At 59.0% G+C, this 16,336-nt stretch overlaps 1 protein-coding gene across 1 annotated transcript in view; it reads left to right on the top strand.

Moving 5' to 3' along the window:
• The window catches only part of LOC137159287 (unconventional myosin-Vb-like), a 64,134-nt gene that overhangs the window by 13,723 nt on the left and 34,075 nt on the right, over positions 1-16,336 (top strand). The window contains exons 2-11 of the mRNA XM_067557448.1: positions 2,552-2,662; positions 4,037-4,199; positions 4,709-4,853; positions 7,460-7,616; positions 9,861-10,004; positions 11,751-11,832; positions 13,198-13,305; positions 14,583-14,695; positions 14,985-15,250; positions 16,131-16,212. Of these exons, the coding sequence (XP_067413549.1) occupies positions 2,552-2,662; positions 4,037-4,199; positions 4,709-4,853; positions 7,460-7,616; positions 9,861-10,004; positions 11,751-11,832; positions 13,198-13,305; positions 14,583-14,695; positions 14,985-15,250; positions 16,131-16,212 (1,371 nt within the window). The remainder of the gene's footprint in view (positions 1-2,551; positions 2,663-4,036; positions 4,200-4,708; positions 4,854-7,459; positions 7,617-9,860; positions 10,005-11,750; positions 11,833-13,197; positions 13,306-14,582; positions 14,696-14,984; positions 15,251-16,130; positions 16,213-16,336) is intronic.

The raw sequence follows: 16,336 nt of genomic DNA, 5'->3' as shown, positions 1-16,336 counted from the left end.
TAATGCTGGAGCTTATTTCAGAGGAAGGTGCAACTTCTGGAGCTGGCCCCAATCAGAAACTGGCTACAAGGCAAATGATTTGGTCCAGTCTGACTGTTCCCATGTTCCTCGCCTAAAAAATTTCCATGAAGGATTCTTTTCATAGAAACTTCCAATTCCTTTCTCGGAGCTTGTGGGCCTCATATGGTGGGAATCACCTCCTTCCTTTTCAAGAAAGGTTCTTTTCCCTTCCTTCCTCCTCCTCCTCCTCCCGCAAAGAAAATCAGACCTGCTGATCTTTCTCTATTAGAAAATGGTGAGAACTGAATAGTTCCTTTCCTGGGCCGTGCTGAAAACGTGCGTGCAATTCCCTTGCAGGAGTAAGAGCTCCCTTCCGGAGGGTGAATTAAAGATGATGGCATGAGAAATTAGAGTAATAATTTATTGATAAGTCTCTTATTATGACCTACCTGATACTAATTGGTCTCTTCTTCGCATCAGTGGTTCACCCTGGGGCAATACCAGCTGCTACTAAATGTACAGGCTATTTTAATGGTGCTCGTATGCACTTGAGGGAATGTGTTTGTAACATGTCACCGAAGCTTGAGAGACCCCTCCTCCCTCAAGCAAATGCTGTCCCAGATGTACTCAGGACCTAAGGTAGGGCTGGTATTCTATTTCCTTGTGGTCCTCTCAATCTAGCATCTCTAACTGAACTGGACGCTGTTTCTCTGACAAAAATCCTTTTGCCAAATCTAGGACTTGCGTAGTCGCTTCTTAACTTGCCTTGGAGATACTGTCTATGTATCAAATGGGGTTTGAATTAAACCTCTCCAAGGAAGAGAATCAGGCTAATGCACTAAAGAAATCTGCTCTGCAGAGAATCCCATAAAACCTGGAGAAGCTGCAGAAACCAAGGAGGTGAATGCAGGGGTGACCCTTGCCCCACAGACTGGAGGGGAATGAAGCTGTCTAACCCCGAAACAAGTGTGGCTGGTTCTTTCTGCTTCATTGCAAACTTTGCAATATTTGGCATCTTAAAGCCCCAACTCCTGGAATCATGGGAATGGAGGAGAATCTCACTTAAAAGAGAGTGAGTTTCTGGTCCTTATGATCGCAGGGAAGGTTGAAAATGTGACCAAAAGGCAAATAAAAAAAACAAATCTATTTTCAGAGCTTGCAATTCTGGGGGCTTGACACATGACTCTGAATGCCGTGGGGGTGGTGTAGCTGTGTTGGTCCCAGCACATTAGAGAGACCAGGTGGGTGAGGTAATGTCTTGTATTGGATCAACCTCTGTTGGTGAGAGAAACAAGCTTTTAAGCTTTCCCAGAGCTCTTCAGGTCTGGGGCAGTGGAGGTTGGTGAAACTGTGATACAGATACTAAAGCTGAACTTCTCTCCTCTGAAATCAACTAGCTGGGCAGCTGCCAGTTGCTGTCAGATGCTGCCTCAGGGCTGTTGCCGTCTAGCGGGTGGGGAAGGCAAAGTTGCAGCTGCTTTGATAGACCCTTGCTTGTATGTTGGTGCTTGAGAACTTCGTGCCAAGTCAGGCCCCCGATTTGAGCTCTTCTTTGAAGAGACCCCAGAGGCCTGTTTGTGCCAGACGATCATTGGCCAAAGGAACTCTGCTCTGTGGTGCCTCCCGTGGCCCCTCAGTCCCATGTGTCCGTCTCCCCAGGTGACTGTCTGTGCCGCCTGGGCAGGACAGATGCCAGGGGCAGGGCCATTATAAAGGGAAGGCTCCGGGCCATGAACCACGGCTGTGGCTGGAGTAGAGAGCAGTGGCACAGTCTGGTCGGGTTGTTCTTGGCATCGTTACCCCTGCGTGCTCTGCTCCAAAAGAGCTTTCGTGGGTGAATTAGCAGCTGGAGGGATGGTTTTGTCAGGCCCTGCAGCCGGAGAACTCGTCCTGGCTGGTCCCCGGGGTTGGAAAAGCCAGCTCCCCTAGAGCCAGTCTTGGAGCAGGTCACTTCCCCCATCTGAGTGCGTGCGGCCAAGCGGATCCCAGCCAGCGGGGCCGGCGCCCCTGCAGCCGCGTCCGGCTGGGGTGTGGGAAGGGTGCAGAGCTGGGCTCTTGTCCACGAGCTGTTGGTAGCTGAACTGAGCACAGGGAGGGGAGGGGGGCATTAAACAGCGTGGCATGAAGGCCACGGTGGCTGTGAACCACCAAAGTTCAGCTGCCAGGGCCCTAAGTACTAAGTCAATGGAAGAGGCTAAATGTCGCAGTCTAAGCCTGCGAGGTGAGCGCTGACCCCACTGGCCAGTTCTCGTGCTCTCTCCACTGCAGGAACCCAGGTATCTGCTACTAGCCCATCCTCTGCCTGCCAAATTTTCCCTGTGCCACCTTCCCAGAGCTGGGCGATGGCCGGCAAAGAGCACGGCTGCGATCCCAGCTGAGCAGGGGGAAGATGTCGCCCCTGTCCCTCTCCAATCATCCCCCCCATTAGTTCTCGGGATCTGCGCCTGGCAGAGATACCCGCGGAGGGGTTCTGCGGAAGAAGCCCTGTTCTTCCCTTGTCTGATGGCAGCTGCTCGTCTTGTTTCTGTGCCTCCCCTGGCTTTTCCTGTAGGGCACCCGGGTGTGGATCCCTGACTGCCTGGAAGTCTGGAAGTCTGCAGAACTAACCAGAAGTTACCAGGAAGGAGACTGCGTCCTCCATCTCCGCCTGGCAGATGGCTCGGTAAGGCAGGGGAGCCTTCTGCCCTCCGAGGTCTAGCAGTTGGCACGCCAGCTCCCCCCAGCCCCCTCCTATAACTCCAGTGCACTGGGGGTGGGGAGCGGAGACTGTTCTAAGTTGCTGTAGCTTCGTGGGGTTGGCAGCAGCCCCGGATTCGTGCTGCAGGCAAGTGACAATGCAGATGAGCTGGTGCAGACAGGGCCTGGGTTTGGTTAAATGGGCAGAGCAGGAGCTGCGGTGGTGGGGTGTGCAGCCGACTCCTCTCCGGGGGGAGGCTTGGAGGTCTACAACCAGCTCGCTGCTGTGACCGGGCGTGGGCCAAGGGCGCCTGGTCTCAGAGCTGGCGTATCCCCTACAACCCTGCCGAAGGAGCTGGGTTCCCCTCTGCCAAGCGCGGGTGCAGCTCCCCACCCCCAGCCCTTGCCGGCGAGGCGGAACGTGGCACAGGCCTGTCAGGGAACGTCAGGGCAGAGGGGTAGGGGCAGTCACAGAAAGGTCACCCCCGGGGTCGTTCTTACTACATCTGTGTCCATGAGCGTAGGGGGGGTGCTGAGAGGAGAGGGCGGGTTGGAGAGCGAGCTCACCCCACAGCAGCTGCTCCCGGCCTGTGGGGCTGGGCCCAGCTCTGGGCACTTGACCTAGAGCCTGGGGTCGCACTATGGTGCCATGCAGGTTTGGCCTGTCCGCCCGCCCGTCCGTCTCCGTATACGGAGGGGTGGACTGGCTACACTTCAGGGGCTTTGCAACCGCGTGCCCCAGGCTGCAGAGTCGCTCTGTTTGGGGTGTTTACCACCACTTCCAAGGTGTGACAGACTTGATTCGAAGGCCCGGTCTCCGTGAGCTCCCTGACGGAATCGTAGGCCCAGCCGCAGGGGACGCAAGCCGTGGCTCTGCCTGGCTTCGCCGCCGCAGGGTCACTTCCGAGGGCTTGGCGGCTCCTGGCATCCGAGCTGTGGCAAGTGCCTCAAAGCGTAACTGGGCGACGCAGGTGCTGACGGCTCATGGCCCACTTGGCCTTTCTGCTCCTGTTCCTGCTGAACCCCGCTACGCGAAGCAGCAGCCCAGCCTGCTCGTCCCTCTGGCTTCCCCGACCACCCTGGCAGGCACCCACCTTGCTACACTAACCCAGTGCCTGGTGCCCTGGGGGAGGGAGAAGAGCTTCCCAGCAGGGTGAGCTGGCATCTCTCCGCTGTGGGGTGGGCTGCTACAGCGGTCCTGGACGGCGCTAGAATGGCCCAGGCCCCGCAAGGAAGCGGCCCATGCATGGTGCTGGCTGGGAAGGCTGCCCGCCAGCCAGAGCAGCCCTGGCCCGCTGGTGGGGCGGTGCTGGCTCCAACAAGCTCAGCTGTTCTCCCTTGCCCTCCTTCCCCGTGGCAGGAATCGACCTATCCTGTCGACCCCCAGCTGCCCTTCCTGCGCAACCCCGACTACCTGTCCCGAGAGAACGACCTGGTGGCGCTGAGCTACCTCCACGAGCCGGCCGTGCTGCACACGCTCAGGGCTCGCTTCCTGGAGACCAACACCGTCTACACCTACTGCGGTGAGCGCCTGCCCCGCGGCCCGGCTGGAGCAGGTGCTCCTGGGATTCTGCGGTGCTGGGTGGGGAGGGGGATCCTTGAGCTGGGTAACCGGCAGCGTTTCCTGGGGGCAGAGTCGAGTGGCCGGAGAAGGGGAATGGTGGGGCAGGTGGGCACCTGGCTTCCCTGATGGTCTGAGCCCAGCGGTGGTCACAGCTTTCTGGCCACTCCACGAAGGAGCCTTCACCTCTTCCTGGGAGGAGTGGGCTAGCTGTCTCCTCCCCCTGCCGGCCATGAATGGTGGGGGCAGGGTATTGAGGCTCAGACCAGTACCCTGGTGATGGCCGTGTTAGCCAGATGGCCACGTGCCTTCAGTCACTGCCAGGGTTGGCTTCAGTGCTGACTCAGGTGCCCCCTTTCCTGCCCTCCTGAGCTTAGTCTGAGGTGCTTGGGGATCCCCCTCACCCAGGCTGCATCTCCTGTCCCACCCCTCTGCTCATGGCTGGGCTTGAATGTCCTTCCCCCTCCCCAGGTATCATTCTCGTAGCCATCAACCCTTACCAGCAGCTGCCCATCTACGAGGAGCCAGTTATCTACGCCTACAGCGGCCAGAGCATGGGCGATATGGATCCCCATATCTTCGCCGTGGCCGAGGAAGCGTACAAGCAGATGTCAAGGTGAGCAGGCCTCCAGCAGGCTACCCCATGTGCACTGTGCTGTACATACCACTCACTCGTCCTCCTGGAGCCATGGGGCAGAAGAACCCCCCCACCAGGGCTTCTCTCTATCCAAGGTCCTTTTGAGCTGTATCCCCCTGCCCCGGGGTGGGGTAGTACACTGTGGCTACATCAGCAATAAGCCAGGTTCGGTGTGTGGGGTCTCCGAGTCACGTTACAGGTCACAAATCCTGAGGATGGGGGTGGGGAGAGGAATCACCCCGTTTCCTTTGCTCTGAGCTGCTCAGAATATGAAGCAAAATTGGGTTTGGGGAGAAGTGGTCAGCTGCTGAACAGGGGAGGGGAGACAGAGTCCGAGGACCTGGAGCACAGCAGGACAGCACCGTCTGCCACAGTCCCCTGGCGGCTGGCCAGCACTGGCCAATGGGAGGAACCTGGTGGCCCCTCAGAGCAGAACAGATGCATGGTGAAGAGGTCTGGGTCTCAGAGGCAGGAGGAGTGTGAAGGGCAGTCAAAGTTGAGCGTCTGCCTTTCTGAAAACCCCAGCCTGTGGCTCCGCTGGGCCAAGACCGGTTCTATGGGATTCTCCCCAGTTGATCCAACGGTGTGGAAGCACGAGGAGTCCCTAGAAATGTCTCTCCCTGCAGAATTTAATGGTGGGAGAGCCGTTCTCCGTTTGGGCCAGTCTGTAGCAGGGGCTGCGGCGCTGTTTGATTCTAGAGGATGTTACCGTGCGGCTGGATGCACGAGTCCACAGAAATTGCGGCACAGCACACTGGTTCCTGGGCTTTGTGTCTTTCCTTAAAGCGCATGGCGCTGATCAGCCTGGGCGTGAGCACGTGGCGCAGGGTGGTGTGAGGACCCTTAAATGAGGGAGCCTCCTGACAAACTGACTGCTCCGTATTCGCTGGAGCAGCGTCTGCAGAGGCAAACTCGCCTGGCTGTGTTTGGCGCTCGGGCTTGCAGAGGGTTGAAGCTCGCTCACGCTACCCCGTTCTACAGAGACGTGTGGGAGCGTTTGCCTCTGAGGGCACACCTCCAGAGGGGTGACACTTCCTGCTTGGGGTGACGTGACCAAGCCAGCCTGCTGAATGCAGCAGGGTAGCTGTGGCAGCAGGTTGGGGTGGCTACCCCACGGAGGTACCCAGGGCTTCAGCTGGGGTGGTGCCCCCACCACTGTGACTGTTGCTATTTTTAGCATGCTAGCTCAATCAGAGCTAGCATGGGTATGTCTGCTCAGGCTGGGAAATTCCCCTGCAGACACATGCGTGATGTGGGGAGTATCTGCAGCTGCAGACTTGGCCCTGGGGTTTCCTGGCCTATTTCATCTCTGATCAATGGAGCTGGTGGCCTGATGGGGCAGACCCACATGCACAACCTGCCTGGGGCTCTGGAGAACGGGCAGTGAAGCAAGCAAAGGGCTGGCTAACTCAGCTTAGGTGAGACACAATAAACTCACTAGAAGTGCCCCTGCTAGCCTGGCCTAGTAACAGCACGGAAAGGACCCCAACAGCTCACAGCTGGCGGCTGCCTCGGCAGCTCTTGGAAGAGTGTAAAGGTTTAATCAGCGCCCCACTCTGCCGTCTCCAGCTTCCCCCAAAGGCCGCTGCCAAGCTCTGGCCTGGGAATGGCCAGCTGAGGCGGCCAGCTGCTGTTGGCTGTTTCTGGGGCAGACGCTTGCTCTGCTCCACCTGTTGGGGACCGAGGGGAACAAAACCCCTCATGGGCCTTCATGGTGGTGCAAGGAAGGAGCTGCTGGGCTAGGAGCAGCTTTTTTTAGACTAAAACCAACGGTGCTAGCCGGGGCGGCTGGCTCTCCGCCCATGGGGGTGGAAATGCGGGGGCGCCTGGGCTCTGTTGTGGAACTGCTTTGCAGAGATCAATGCAGAAGTGATGGGTGGGTGGAGCTGGTCCTGTCGTGTGCGGTGCTGGCTTGCTGAAGCACTGAGCATCACTTAAAACTCAACCCCTAGAGGGAAGGGGCTGTCTGAAAACGACCCTGGCCAAGGAGGGCAGCTCAGTGCTCCTACTTGGGGGGGAAGTAGGGCAATGATGGGGGTTGGTCCCTTCTCCTCGGGCCACCACATGGGATTTCAGTGCCTATCTTGCCTGGCAGGGGAGCCAGAATCGGTCTCTCTCCCCCACCCTCTCTGGTAGGTGTCCAAGGGGGCGTAGTACCCCCAGGGCCTGGTGTCACTCAAATTGGCCGAGTTTCCTCGGAGCGCCAGGCTTCCCCTGGGCCCCAGTGTGTGGCGGCAGGTTCAGGTGCAGCCAGCTTCTATCTTCTTCCTCTGCACTCCACTTGGATTCCCCTTCGCTGCCTGTCCTAACGCAACTGAGAAGGCCTGGAGGGGCTAGGAGGACACTTGCTCCCCCCACAGCGGGAGCCCTCGGCCACCAGCAGGCCTGAGCTGGGGTCGGCGCAGCCGCCGGGGATCTCAAAGCCTAGCAGCCCCTGGCCGCCTGCGACAGTAGGGGGGCAGCTGCTCTGCGGAGGGTCCAGTCGGTGCCTAGTGGCATGGCCCCCCCTTAACATCTGGGGGTTCAGCCATTACTAAAGAGGGCCGCGCCCGTCACTAGCTGAGGGTTCCCGTCGCCTTCCGCAGGAACCATGAAAACCAGTCGCTGATCATCAGTGGCGAGTCGGGCGCCGGGAAGACGGCCTCGGCCAAACACGCCATGCGGTACTTCGCCACAGTGGGGGGGTCGCTGAGCGACTCCAGCATGGAGGAGAAGGTGCTGGCCTCGAGCCCCATCATGGAGGTAGGTGCTGCTCTCCTCCCCTGGGCGTGCCGGAGGGCTGGGGGACAGAATGGGCGCTCGCTGATCTGCCGCCCAGTGGAGGGAGGGGATGCGGGTGGCCGCCACGTGGCCAGGAGAACTTCCTGGTGCCCCCTCGGGGGAAGGCAGCTGGGGGCTGCTCCTTCCTCTAACAAATGAGAACCTGGCTTCAAAGGCAGCCAGTTGAGACTGGGCTATTGACAAGCCCCTCTCCTCCTGCTTGTGGGGTCCCCTGACTGCCCGCTGTCTGCACAGCATCCCTCTGGGCTGCCCAGCAGCAGAGCCACCGGGAGGGTCAAGGCACCGAGCTCCCCGTGGATGCAGGGTGGCCGGGTTTGTCCTGGAGTGAGATTCTCCTCCATGTCCCCAGCAAAAATGAGAGAGGGATTTTCTCTTGGGCCTGGGATCCCTCCCGAGTGGCCTTGCTGGGCGCCTGGCGTGCCTCACCTTCTGCCTTCCCTTTCCCTCGCTGTGCCATGGCCCGGCACTGCTGACGGTGCGCGTCTCCTGAACTCGTGCCCTGCTGCCCGGACTCCCCACCGGGTGCGGGGAAATGCTGCTCCAATGAGGCAGCTGTCTGCACCACAGGAGGGGAGCAATGTGCTTTGGGATTATTTTTAGCTTGGAAGGAAGCTGCAGTTGCCGGCCGGCGTGACTTATTCCCTTTCTCTTTGGGTGGGATGTGGTGTCCAGCCCCTTGGCTTGGGAAGCGACTGCAGCTGTATCGCTGGGTTCCTGATAAATGGTCCCCAAGGGGAGGGAAATGGAAAACAGCAGCAGCTTCCCCAGCGGGGCATAAAAGGGTTTGGAGAACGCACAGGAGACCTCCAGCGGGAGTTCTCCTACACCAGAGCTCCCTGGCATGACTCCTGCCTTGGGCCCCACGCCCGCCCTCTGCGTGGGGGTGAAGGAAATCTCCCCACATCTATCCCCTCTGCTCTTCCTCCTCCCACCCATGGCTAGCTGGTAGGCCCTCTCCAGGGGAAGGCAGTATACATAGTTGTGGGGTGGCTGGCCCCTGATGGGATCTAGGGAGGCATTTCTGGCCCAGGGTCCATCAGTGCTGCAGGCTGAATGGAGTGAGAACAAGGCCCCTCCCTGGGAAGGTAGCGTAAGAGCAAGAGGTGAGGGCAGCGGGGTGCTGTCTCAGAACGCCCGGGAGCCAGCGGGACGCCCCTGCCAGCTGGCCTGACTCTCCCGCGGGCTGAATGAGGCTGGCACTTGCAAGGGCGGCAGCCGGAAGTGTCTGTTCCCCTGGTGGTTTGTTTTTTTTGCTGGCTGCTCCGGGGGTGGTCGATTTCTTCCCCACATGCCTGGCTGGCCACAGCCAGTGACTTGACAGGGCTTCCTGGGGCTGGCCAAGGGTCTCTGGGTACAACTTGGCATCCCAAAGACTGTGATCAGGGCACCGTTCATCTCCATGCGAACAGCCTCTCTCCTTCCAGGGAGGCTGGCTGTCTCGATCTCAGACAGAAGGTAGCTCTGTCCTTCAGTCCTCGGGTCAGCCTGACTCTGCACTCCCCACTTCGGCATAGCTCCAAGCGGGATTTCTTGCTGCCTTGGATGCAGGCTGCTGCAGTGGTCTCCCGAGGGTATCCGGTCCCCAAACTTGTCACAAAGGCAACGTGCCAACCGCCTTTTTCTCTTGGCCATGGCATGTGTGCACGTGTTTGAGCCGGGCCCAGATCTGCAGGACGGGCGCGCCCTCCGTGTGTGAGCTGGTGTATGGATTTGCAGCACCTCATCAGGCTTGGCCCAGCTGCCCTTTGTCAGAACAGCTGGGGGGGGGCCTGGGCCTTACGAGCATGATGCTGTGACCGAGCTGGGCCCAGGAGCTGCCACTGGGACAGGCTCTCTGTCGTCCCTCCTGCACTGGATCTGCAACCCACCTAGAACCTTCCCATGACCACTGGAGGGTCAGGACCACCCGTCTGGGGAATCCTGGCCTAATGCATAGCACACAGCAGCCTTCTCACTGCAACCCAACCAGGAAGGGGGAGAGGCAGGCCTTGTAGCCTGAAGGGCCCTGTGTCTGCAATAGGGAGCCCATTACTGATCAGAATGGCCGCTTGTGCAGGGTCCCAGGTGTACCTGGCAGGGGTGTGTCCCACCCCCTCTTGGTCTGTTTCCTCATCTGTAAAATGGAGATGGTGCAGCTGAGCGTAGCTGGGCGCTCCGGTGAGAAGCCCTGTCTGAGAGCTCAGCGCCGCTTCCTCCCCCCATCAGGCTTTTGGTAACGCCAAAACCGCCAGGAACAACAACAGCAGCCGCTTCGGGAAGTACGTGGAGATCGGCTTCAGCCGCGAGTATCGCATCGTCGGGGCTGCCATGAAAACCTACCTGCTGGAGAAATCCCGCATCGCCGCCCAGGTGGGTTCTGCGCCGGCGGGAGGAGCCGCACATGCCAGCTGGTACCCGTGTCCGGCTCTCGGCACAGGGTTAGCAGAGCCCCTTTGTAGATGGTGAAGATGGCTGGTGCTTCCCACAGTCCAGTTACTCAGCGAGGGTGTGTTTGCGAGCTCCGGACTCCCTCTCTGCAGTGGGAAGCGCTCTCATCTTGCAGCTGGGATGGGGGGGGGACTGGCCCAATGACTGACCTCAGGCTGTGGGGCGCGTAGATGGCAGTTGGTGATGAAACCCCCTGATGTGCTCCAATTAGACACGATCCCCTCTGCCCCAGCCCCTTGCTTGCTCGTACAGGATTGAGCAGGGATCCCGATTGCTGGTTCCATGCGGCGTCTCATTCCGTCCGTCTCCATATCCTCTGTCCCCACCCCCCGAGTGCCTGATCTGGGCAGCCACAGCTTGACTTAGAGCGTCAGGAAACTTCCTCATCAACGTCTTAGTTAAAAGGGCTTTTCTGACAACAGGAAACAAAAGTTGATGCCATTTCCTCCCCCTTTCACTCTTGCCCCTGAACACGAGAACAAAGGACAGGGAGAGTCTTTTAACTTGGCATTTTGATACTTGTGAAAAGAAAGTGTCGGGGATGGGACCAAACAGTCCCCCGGGATCATTGATTCTGTTGCATTCTGTGGTAAAGCCCGAAAAACTTCAGTAAATTCTCACTGAAAAAAAAACCACCCCAATCATTCAAAACCTGTAAGCCCCCTGGAGGTGTGTGGCTTTTACAACAGATTCATCCAGGTCTTGTGCAAGTTAAACAGCAGCATGGGAGGACAGGACATAAACACCAGCCTCATCAAAGCTCACACTGGTAGCAAAGCGTGAGCAAGTGGCGGAGCCTGGCTGGCTTCCTGAAAGCTCGAATCTAGAGTATGTCACATAGTCATGGGGAAGGGAGTTCCACAGACCCTACGCTTACACTAAGGGGCAGGTGTCTAAGCTAGAAGGTTCCCCTCTTACATTAAAATTGCCACCTTAACCCCCCATCCAGGAGGCAAATCAATAAGAACAAGGCCTGGCTGCCTTTTATCAGTAGGGCTGGCTGAAATTTTCAAGCAGGAAACTTTTTTTGTTTGGGGGGGAAATACCCTTTTTTTCTACTTAACTTGTCACAATTTTATTGAGACCCACTTTGGAAATGAGCCTCTTTAAAACACAACTTTCCGTTTTTAAAAAAAAAAAAGGAAAATCCACCATATTTCTAAGAAATGAATTAAAATTTCTCTTCCAGAAACTGAACAGAAAAATTCCCAGGGGGAAGCTTGAGAATCCTTTCCCTTTTGCCTTCCATGCTTCCCCGCTCCTGACTGGCATGGGAGGCAGGTGGCTGAGATGCCCTGAGATCCGGGCAGACCCGACAGAAGTGGATCGCTAGCCAGGCTGCGGTGCTCCTCCAACAGCCCTTCTTTGGAGGGGCCCATCCCGGTTGCCTCCTGAGGCAAGAACCAGGGAATCCACTCTGCTGCACCCCGACGAACACCTGACCTACACCACAGCTCAGCGTGACCCCCTGCTTGGGTGGGAGGGAATCTGAGCCTAGACCCTTCAATACCCAAAGCAGGAGCCTCTTCCTCTTGAGACTCCCTTAGCTGGTAGCTGTAGTAGGCCCTTATCCTCTTATGTGAACCCAGGGTATCTGATGTGGCCTATGGGTTCCTCTAGCTGGAAGGCTCCAGGACCAAACCAATTGTTCTGCTTGTCTCTGTGCAGGCGAAAGCCGAGAGGAACTACCACATCTTCTATCAGCTGTGCGCCTCTGCTGCCCTGCCGGAGTTCCAGGGCTTGGGCCTCGGTAAGTGTCACCCACGTGGAAGCCGTGTCTCCCCTGGGCAGCCAGTGTGCCCACGAGAGCCTAGCCGGCTGACCCCGGGCACGCTCCCTGCAGCAGCAGCTCTGCCTGGGGCTCCCGCTCCTGGGTGCCAGACTGGCCTGCCATTCCCGGCTCCCTCCTCAGCTGCTTCCCCGCTGCCCTGGTGGAGCTGCTGGGGTCTGGGGTGATGCTCTGGAGCACAATGGAGCATTACTTCTATTTTGGCAGTTGGGAAGCTGGTGAGAAGCCTGGGTGGGGTCTCTGCGGGACATCTCAAACGGGCTGTGGAGAGATGGCTGGGAGAAGCTAGCGGGCAGGTGGTATTTAGCAGGATGGCTCTGGTGCAAAAGGATCCGTCCCCTTGCTGCCGACCTGTCCCGCAGCAAACCTCAAACTGCTTCTGGCAAGGTCTGGGGAACAAACGCTGCCAGCGGCTTGGGTTACCAGGGGTAAGCAGAGCTTATCAAACAATTATTCAACAGAGAATTCGTCTCCATCGAAACTTTCTGTGGAAGGGGTTCCGTTATGACCAAGCGCTTCAGGCTTCAGTCCTGCCTGGTTCCCAGTCTGGCAGCTCGCCCACCTGGCTGTCTGCCTCGAAGGCGGCTGGGGCCCCCAGGACGCCAACCTGCAGTTCTGGGTCAGCCCGTTGGGCAGAGTGCCTAGGCCTGGGGGCTGCTGGGTCAGGTGCTGTGAGAATCCCTGTAGCCTGGCTCCCCTTTCACCCACCAGAGTTTGATCTTGAAATCATCAGTGTGCACCGGGGGGTGGGTTTTGGGGGTGGGGGGACACAGTGGTTTAGCTTCTGTTTTTGCCCAGAACTTGGAACTCGTGTTCCAAATCTCGAATTCGTGAAACCCTCCCCGAGCCGGCCCAGGGTTCAGCTGCTGCCCAGCTGGAAGGAGAAGCCGTGTGCCAGCGTAACACCGACTGACCCAGTCGGCAGCGGGCGGGGTCGAAACTGGGACCTCTGAGCTTAGCCGATGAGCCTCTGCTGCATGAGCTAAAAGCCACGTGTCCCTTAGCTCCGGCTGTAGCAGACTCCTTGGTCTCTGGCTGGGCTAGGTGCCACTGCAGGGGACAGAGCCGCACCAGACAGGCCTGGGTTACACCAGGGGCTCTTGCATGGCACGATACAGCTTCCCCTGCTGGTAACTGGCCACCTCTGTCAGGGAGAGGATGGGGAGGCGGGTCTGGGCTGGGAGCTGGGCTGTAGCTTCCCCAGCAGCTGAGTGGGGCTCTGCCTTTGGCAGGATAGCTGGGGAAGGGGAAGCTGTGGGACTCGTGTGCTGAAGGGAAGGGAACCAACTGGGAGCTAGTCTGTCTGGTCCATCTCACACCATGCAGGTGGGGCTGAATCCTTCCACTACACCAGCCAGGGGCAGTGCATCAACCTTGAGGCCACGGACGATGCTGCTGATCTGGAGAGCACGCGAAACGCCTTCTCGCTACTGGGTATCTGTCTCTGCCTGTTCCGGTGCCACCTCTTGGCCGGGGGCGGGAAGAGCCTGGCTCGCTGCTCGGGGAGGGCCGGGAGGCTGGCTGGCTGGAACGCAGTACTGCAGTCCCCACCGGCCTTGCGTCGGCACCGCACCACGTCAGGGCAGGGTCCGTCAGCCTGACACGGGCCGGTGCCAGCTGGTTGAGGAAGGTGCAAGGTGCCAGCCCCGTCCCTTAGTGGGTGACTCGTGGCTTGGATGTACGTCCCTCCCGAACCCCTCTCTCACCCGTACTAGTGCAATGATGGATACTCGTTAGCTGCCTGGTAAAGGCGTCTGCTGCCCTCGCCCAGACTGGACCAGCACCGTGTGTCCTAGTGACAAACTCTGAGAGGGCCAGGAAAGACCACCTGGGTCATGCTAGGAATTGATGACTGTGGAGGGTTCTGCTAGGGTTCGATTCCCCGTGACTTGCTTGGCAGGATGCTATGGGCCGTTCCAGATGTACGGCTGTGGGGTTGCATCTCTACTGGGGGGGGGGTGTCTCGAGGGTTTTGCAAATGCAAGGCCCCTCCATCCTTCTGGGAGGAAGGAAATTCTCATTCCTGGCCTACAGGTGGGGAAACCGAGGCACAACATAACTTGACCAATGAAAATAACCCCAAGTTGGCTGCTTTTAACCATGTACTGCTGCCCCTAGGGTATAGCCTCTGCTGCGCTAAAGTCACTGACCAGCACGTCCTTGGGCTGGGGGAGGGGGAAGAGGGTTTTTACTTCAGATTCCCACCATCGCCTGGCTCTTCAGTCCCTCCAGAGTTAACTGAAAACTGGGGGGGTGGGGTGCGGAGCTTAGTATGGGGGCTTGACGTGAGGTCCTCAAGTGTGGGGCTTTTGACCTACTCCTCAAATAGTTTTCTCTGAACTCCACCCCATTTCCTAGCCCCGATTTGCCCATAACATGCCCAGGTGCATACTGACCTCTGAGCCCACGGGCTTGGGGATGCTGCCCTCCTACCTCCATCACCAGGGTAGGCTGTGATTATGGCCTGGGTAGGTGCATGTCCCACTCGGCTGTAGAAATGGCCGTGGGTGTGCAGCTGCTGTAGAGATGCACCGGGCTCTGTGCACCTTCTGCGGGGCGCCCCCCCCCCCCATTCCAGCTGGTGAGGAGGGGTTGGAAATTTGCCCCTTCGTGTCTGAGCTGAAGTTGCCTGGGCAGCGCAGGAGGGAGAGCTGCTGGTGTCTCCGACCGCGGGGCTGTGTGTGGTATGACGTGCGGTGCGCGCTCTGCAGGGGTCCACGAGTCAAACCAGCTGGAACTGTTCAGCATCCTGGCCTCCGTCCTCCACCTGGGCAACATCCGGCTCAAAGGGAAGGACCGACATGGGGAGAGCTGCTTCACTGAGGTAAGCGGGACTGGCTCCCTCCCTCCTGGAGCACTTGGTGGGGTGTCCCCTCTGCAGTCTCCTGCAGCCCTGAGCGTGGGGCCAAGCCGGCTGCAGCTGTGCCGCTGTGGTGACCTATGAAGGGGGTGGCCCTCATTTCAGCCAAGGCAGAGGCGACGGGGCTGGGCCACCAGCTGGCCTTTGGGTGTTCGCTGAGCCCCATCTCCCGCCACCCCCGGAGGCTCTCGCAGCACTAGGTGCGGGTGCTGGAGAGCGCTCCCTGCTGACGCGGGGTTCTGTCTCCCTGCAGCCGGATGACGAAGCCCTGGTCCTGTTCTGCACGCTGCTGGGCGTGGAGAAGTCCCAGGTATCACGCTGGCTCTGTTACCGCAAGCTGGTCACGACCAGCGAGACCTACGTGAAGCCCATGTCCAGGCAGCAGGCCCTGAACTCCCGCGATGCCCTGGCCAAGCACATCTACGGGCAGCTCTTCAAGTGGATAGTGAGCAGGATCAACAAAGCCCTGCGGGCGTCCTCCAGGCAGCACGCCTCCATCGGCATCCTGGACATCTACGGGTAAGGCCCCGGCCACCGCAGAGTCCAGCCTTCCTCGCTGGAGGCCCCCGTGAAGGCTGTAGCTAGGTGAAGGAGGTTCTGTGCGTGCTTAGGGACGAGAGGGGAGCGAACCTGCACGGCCTCCTTCCTGGTGAAACGATCACCCCTCCGTACGGCCCCCACCGAGGGCAGGCGCCCTGCACTAGCCGGAGGGTGGGGCCCAGCACAAGGTGCCTGGGTGATCCTTTCTCCAGGCCCCTGGCCAGGTCCCCAGGCAATCTCAGAAGAGTTGGAAGCTGGAAGGTCCCAGCTCTCTAGACAAGTGATGCTGTGGGGTTGGTCCCTCTCTGTTCCTTTCTCCCCTGGGGTGAGGAGGAGGTGCCTACCCAGCAGTCTGTCTGGGAAATCCAACTCCAGCCCCGTGTGGCCAAGACAAGGGTTTGTGGCTCGGCCGCGCTGGAGAAAGGCTCTGGTTATTGTCTTGCCCAACGCGCCAGCAATATGCTGCTGTCTGAAGCTGAGCCGACAATGACCTACCGCTGTGCTGCTTGCGCGTCCCCAGCTGTGGGCCATGGCCGTGTCCGGTTCCCGTCCGTCCCCCTCCCCATCTCCTGCTCTTCCTGGTGCACTTGGTGAGTGCTCCCCGGCCATTGCTGCCGGGCTCCTGCCTACAGCTGTCCTGTGCCACCCCCTATGGAAGGCCCGAGGGGTCAGGGCAGCCAGCTGTCAACTTGGGGCATGGCTGAAACTTGCCATATGGAGAGGGGTCAGTTAGGGCCAGGGATTCTCTCTGCTGCAGCACGTAACCACGCTGGATTGATTTCTCCCACGATTTCTCCTGCGAGGGGCCCTGCCAGCTCCCCTACACCTCCTCCTAACACCCTCCTCGCCTCTTCTCCAGGTTCGAGATGTTCAAAGTCAACAGCTTCGAGCAGTTCTGCATCAACTATGCCAACGAGAAGCTGCAACAGCACTTCAATCTGGTGAGTGCTGCCCTCTCAGCTGGTGCACGCAGCCCTCTCTCCTGCCGGGCTGTCAGACCCATGCAGGGAGTCTGGAACTGGCCAGCCGTCTGTACAGAGCCTAGCACAGTGGGGCTACGAATTC

Source organism: Emydura macquarii, unplaced genomic scaffold, assembly GCF_026122565.2.
Source record: "Emydura macquarii macquarii isolate MOO-44397 ecotype Brisbane River unplaced genomic scaffold, CSIRO-AGI_Emac_v2 contig_306, whole genome shotgun sequence".
Classification (NCBI taxonomy): Eukaryota; Metazoa; Chordata; order Testudines; family Chelidae; genus Emydura; species Emydura macquarii.
The sequence above is the reverse complement of the archived record's forward strand: the minus strand, read 5'-3'. Positions and strand labels throughout refer to the sequence as shown.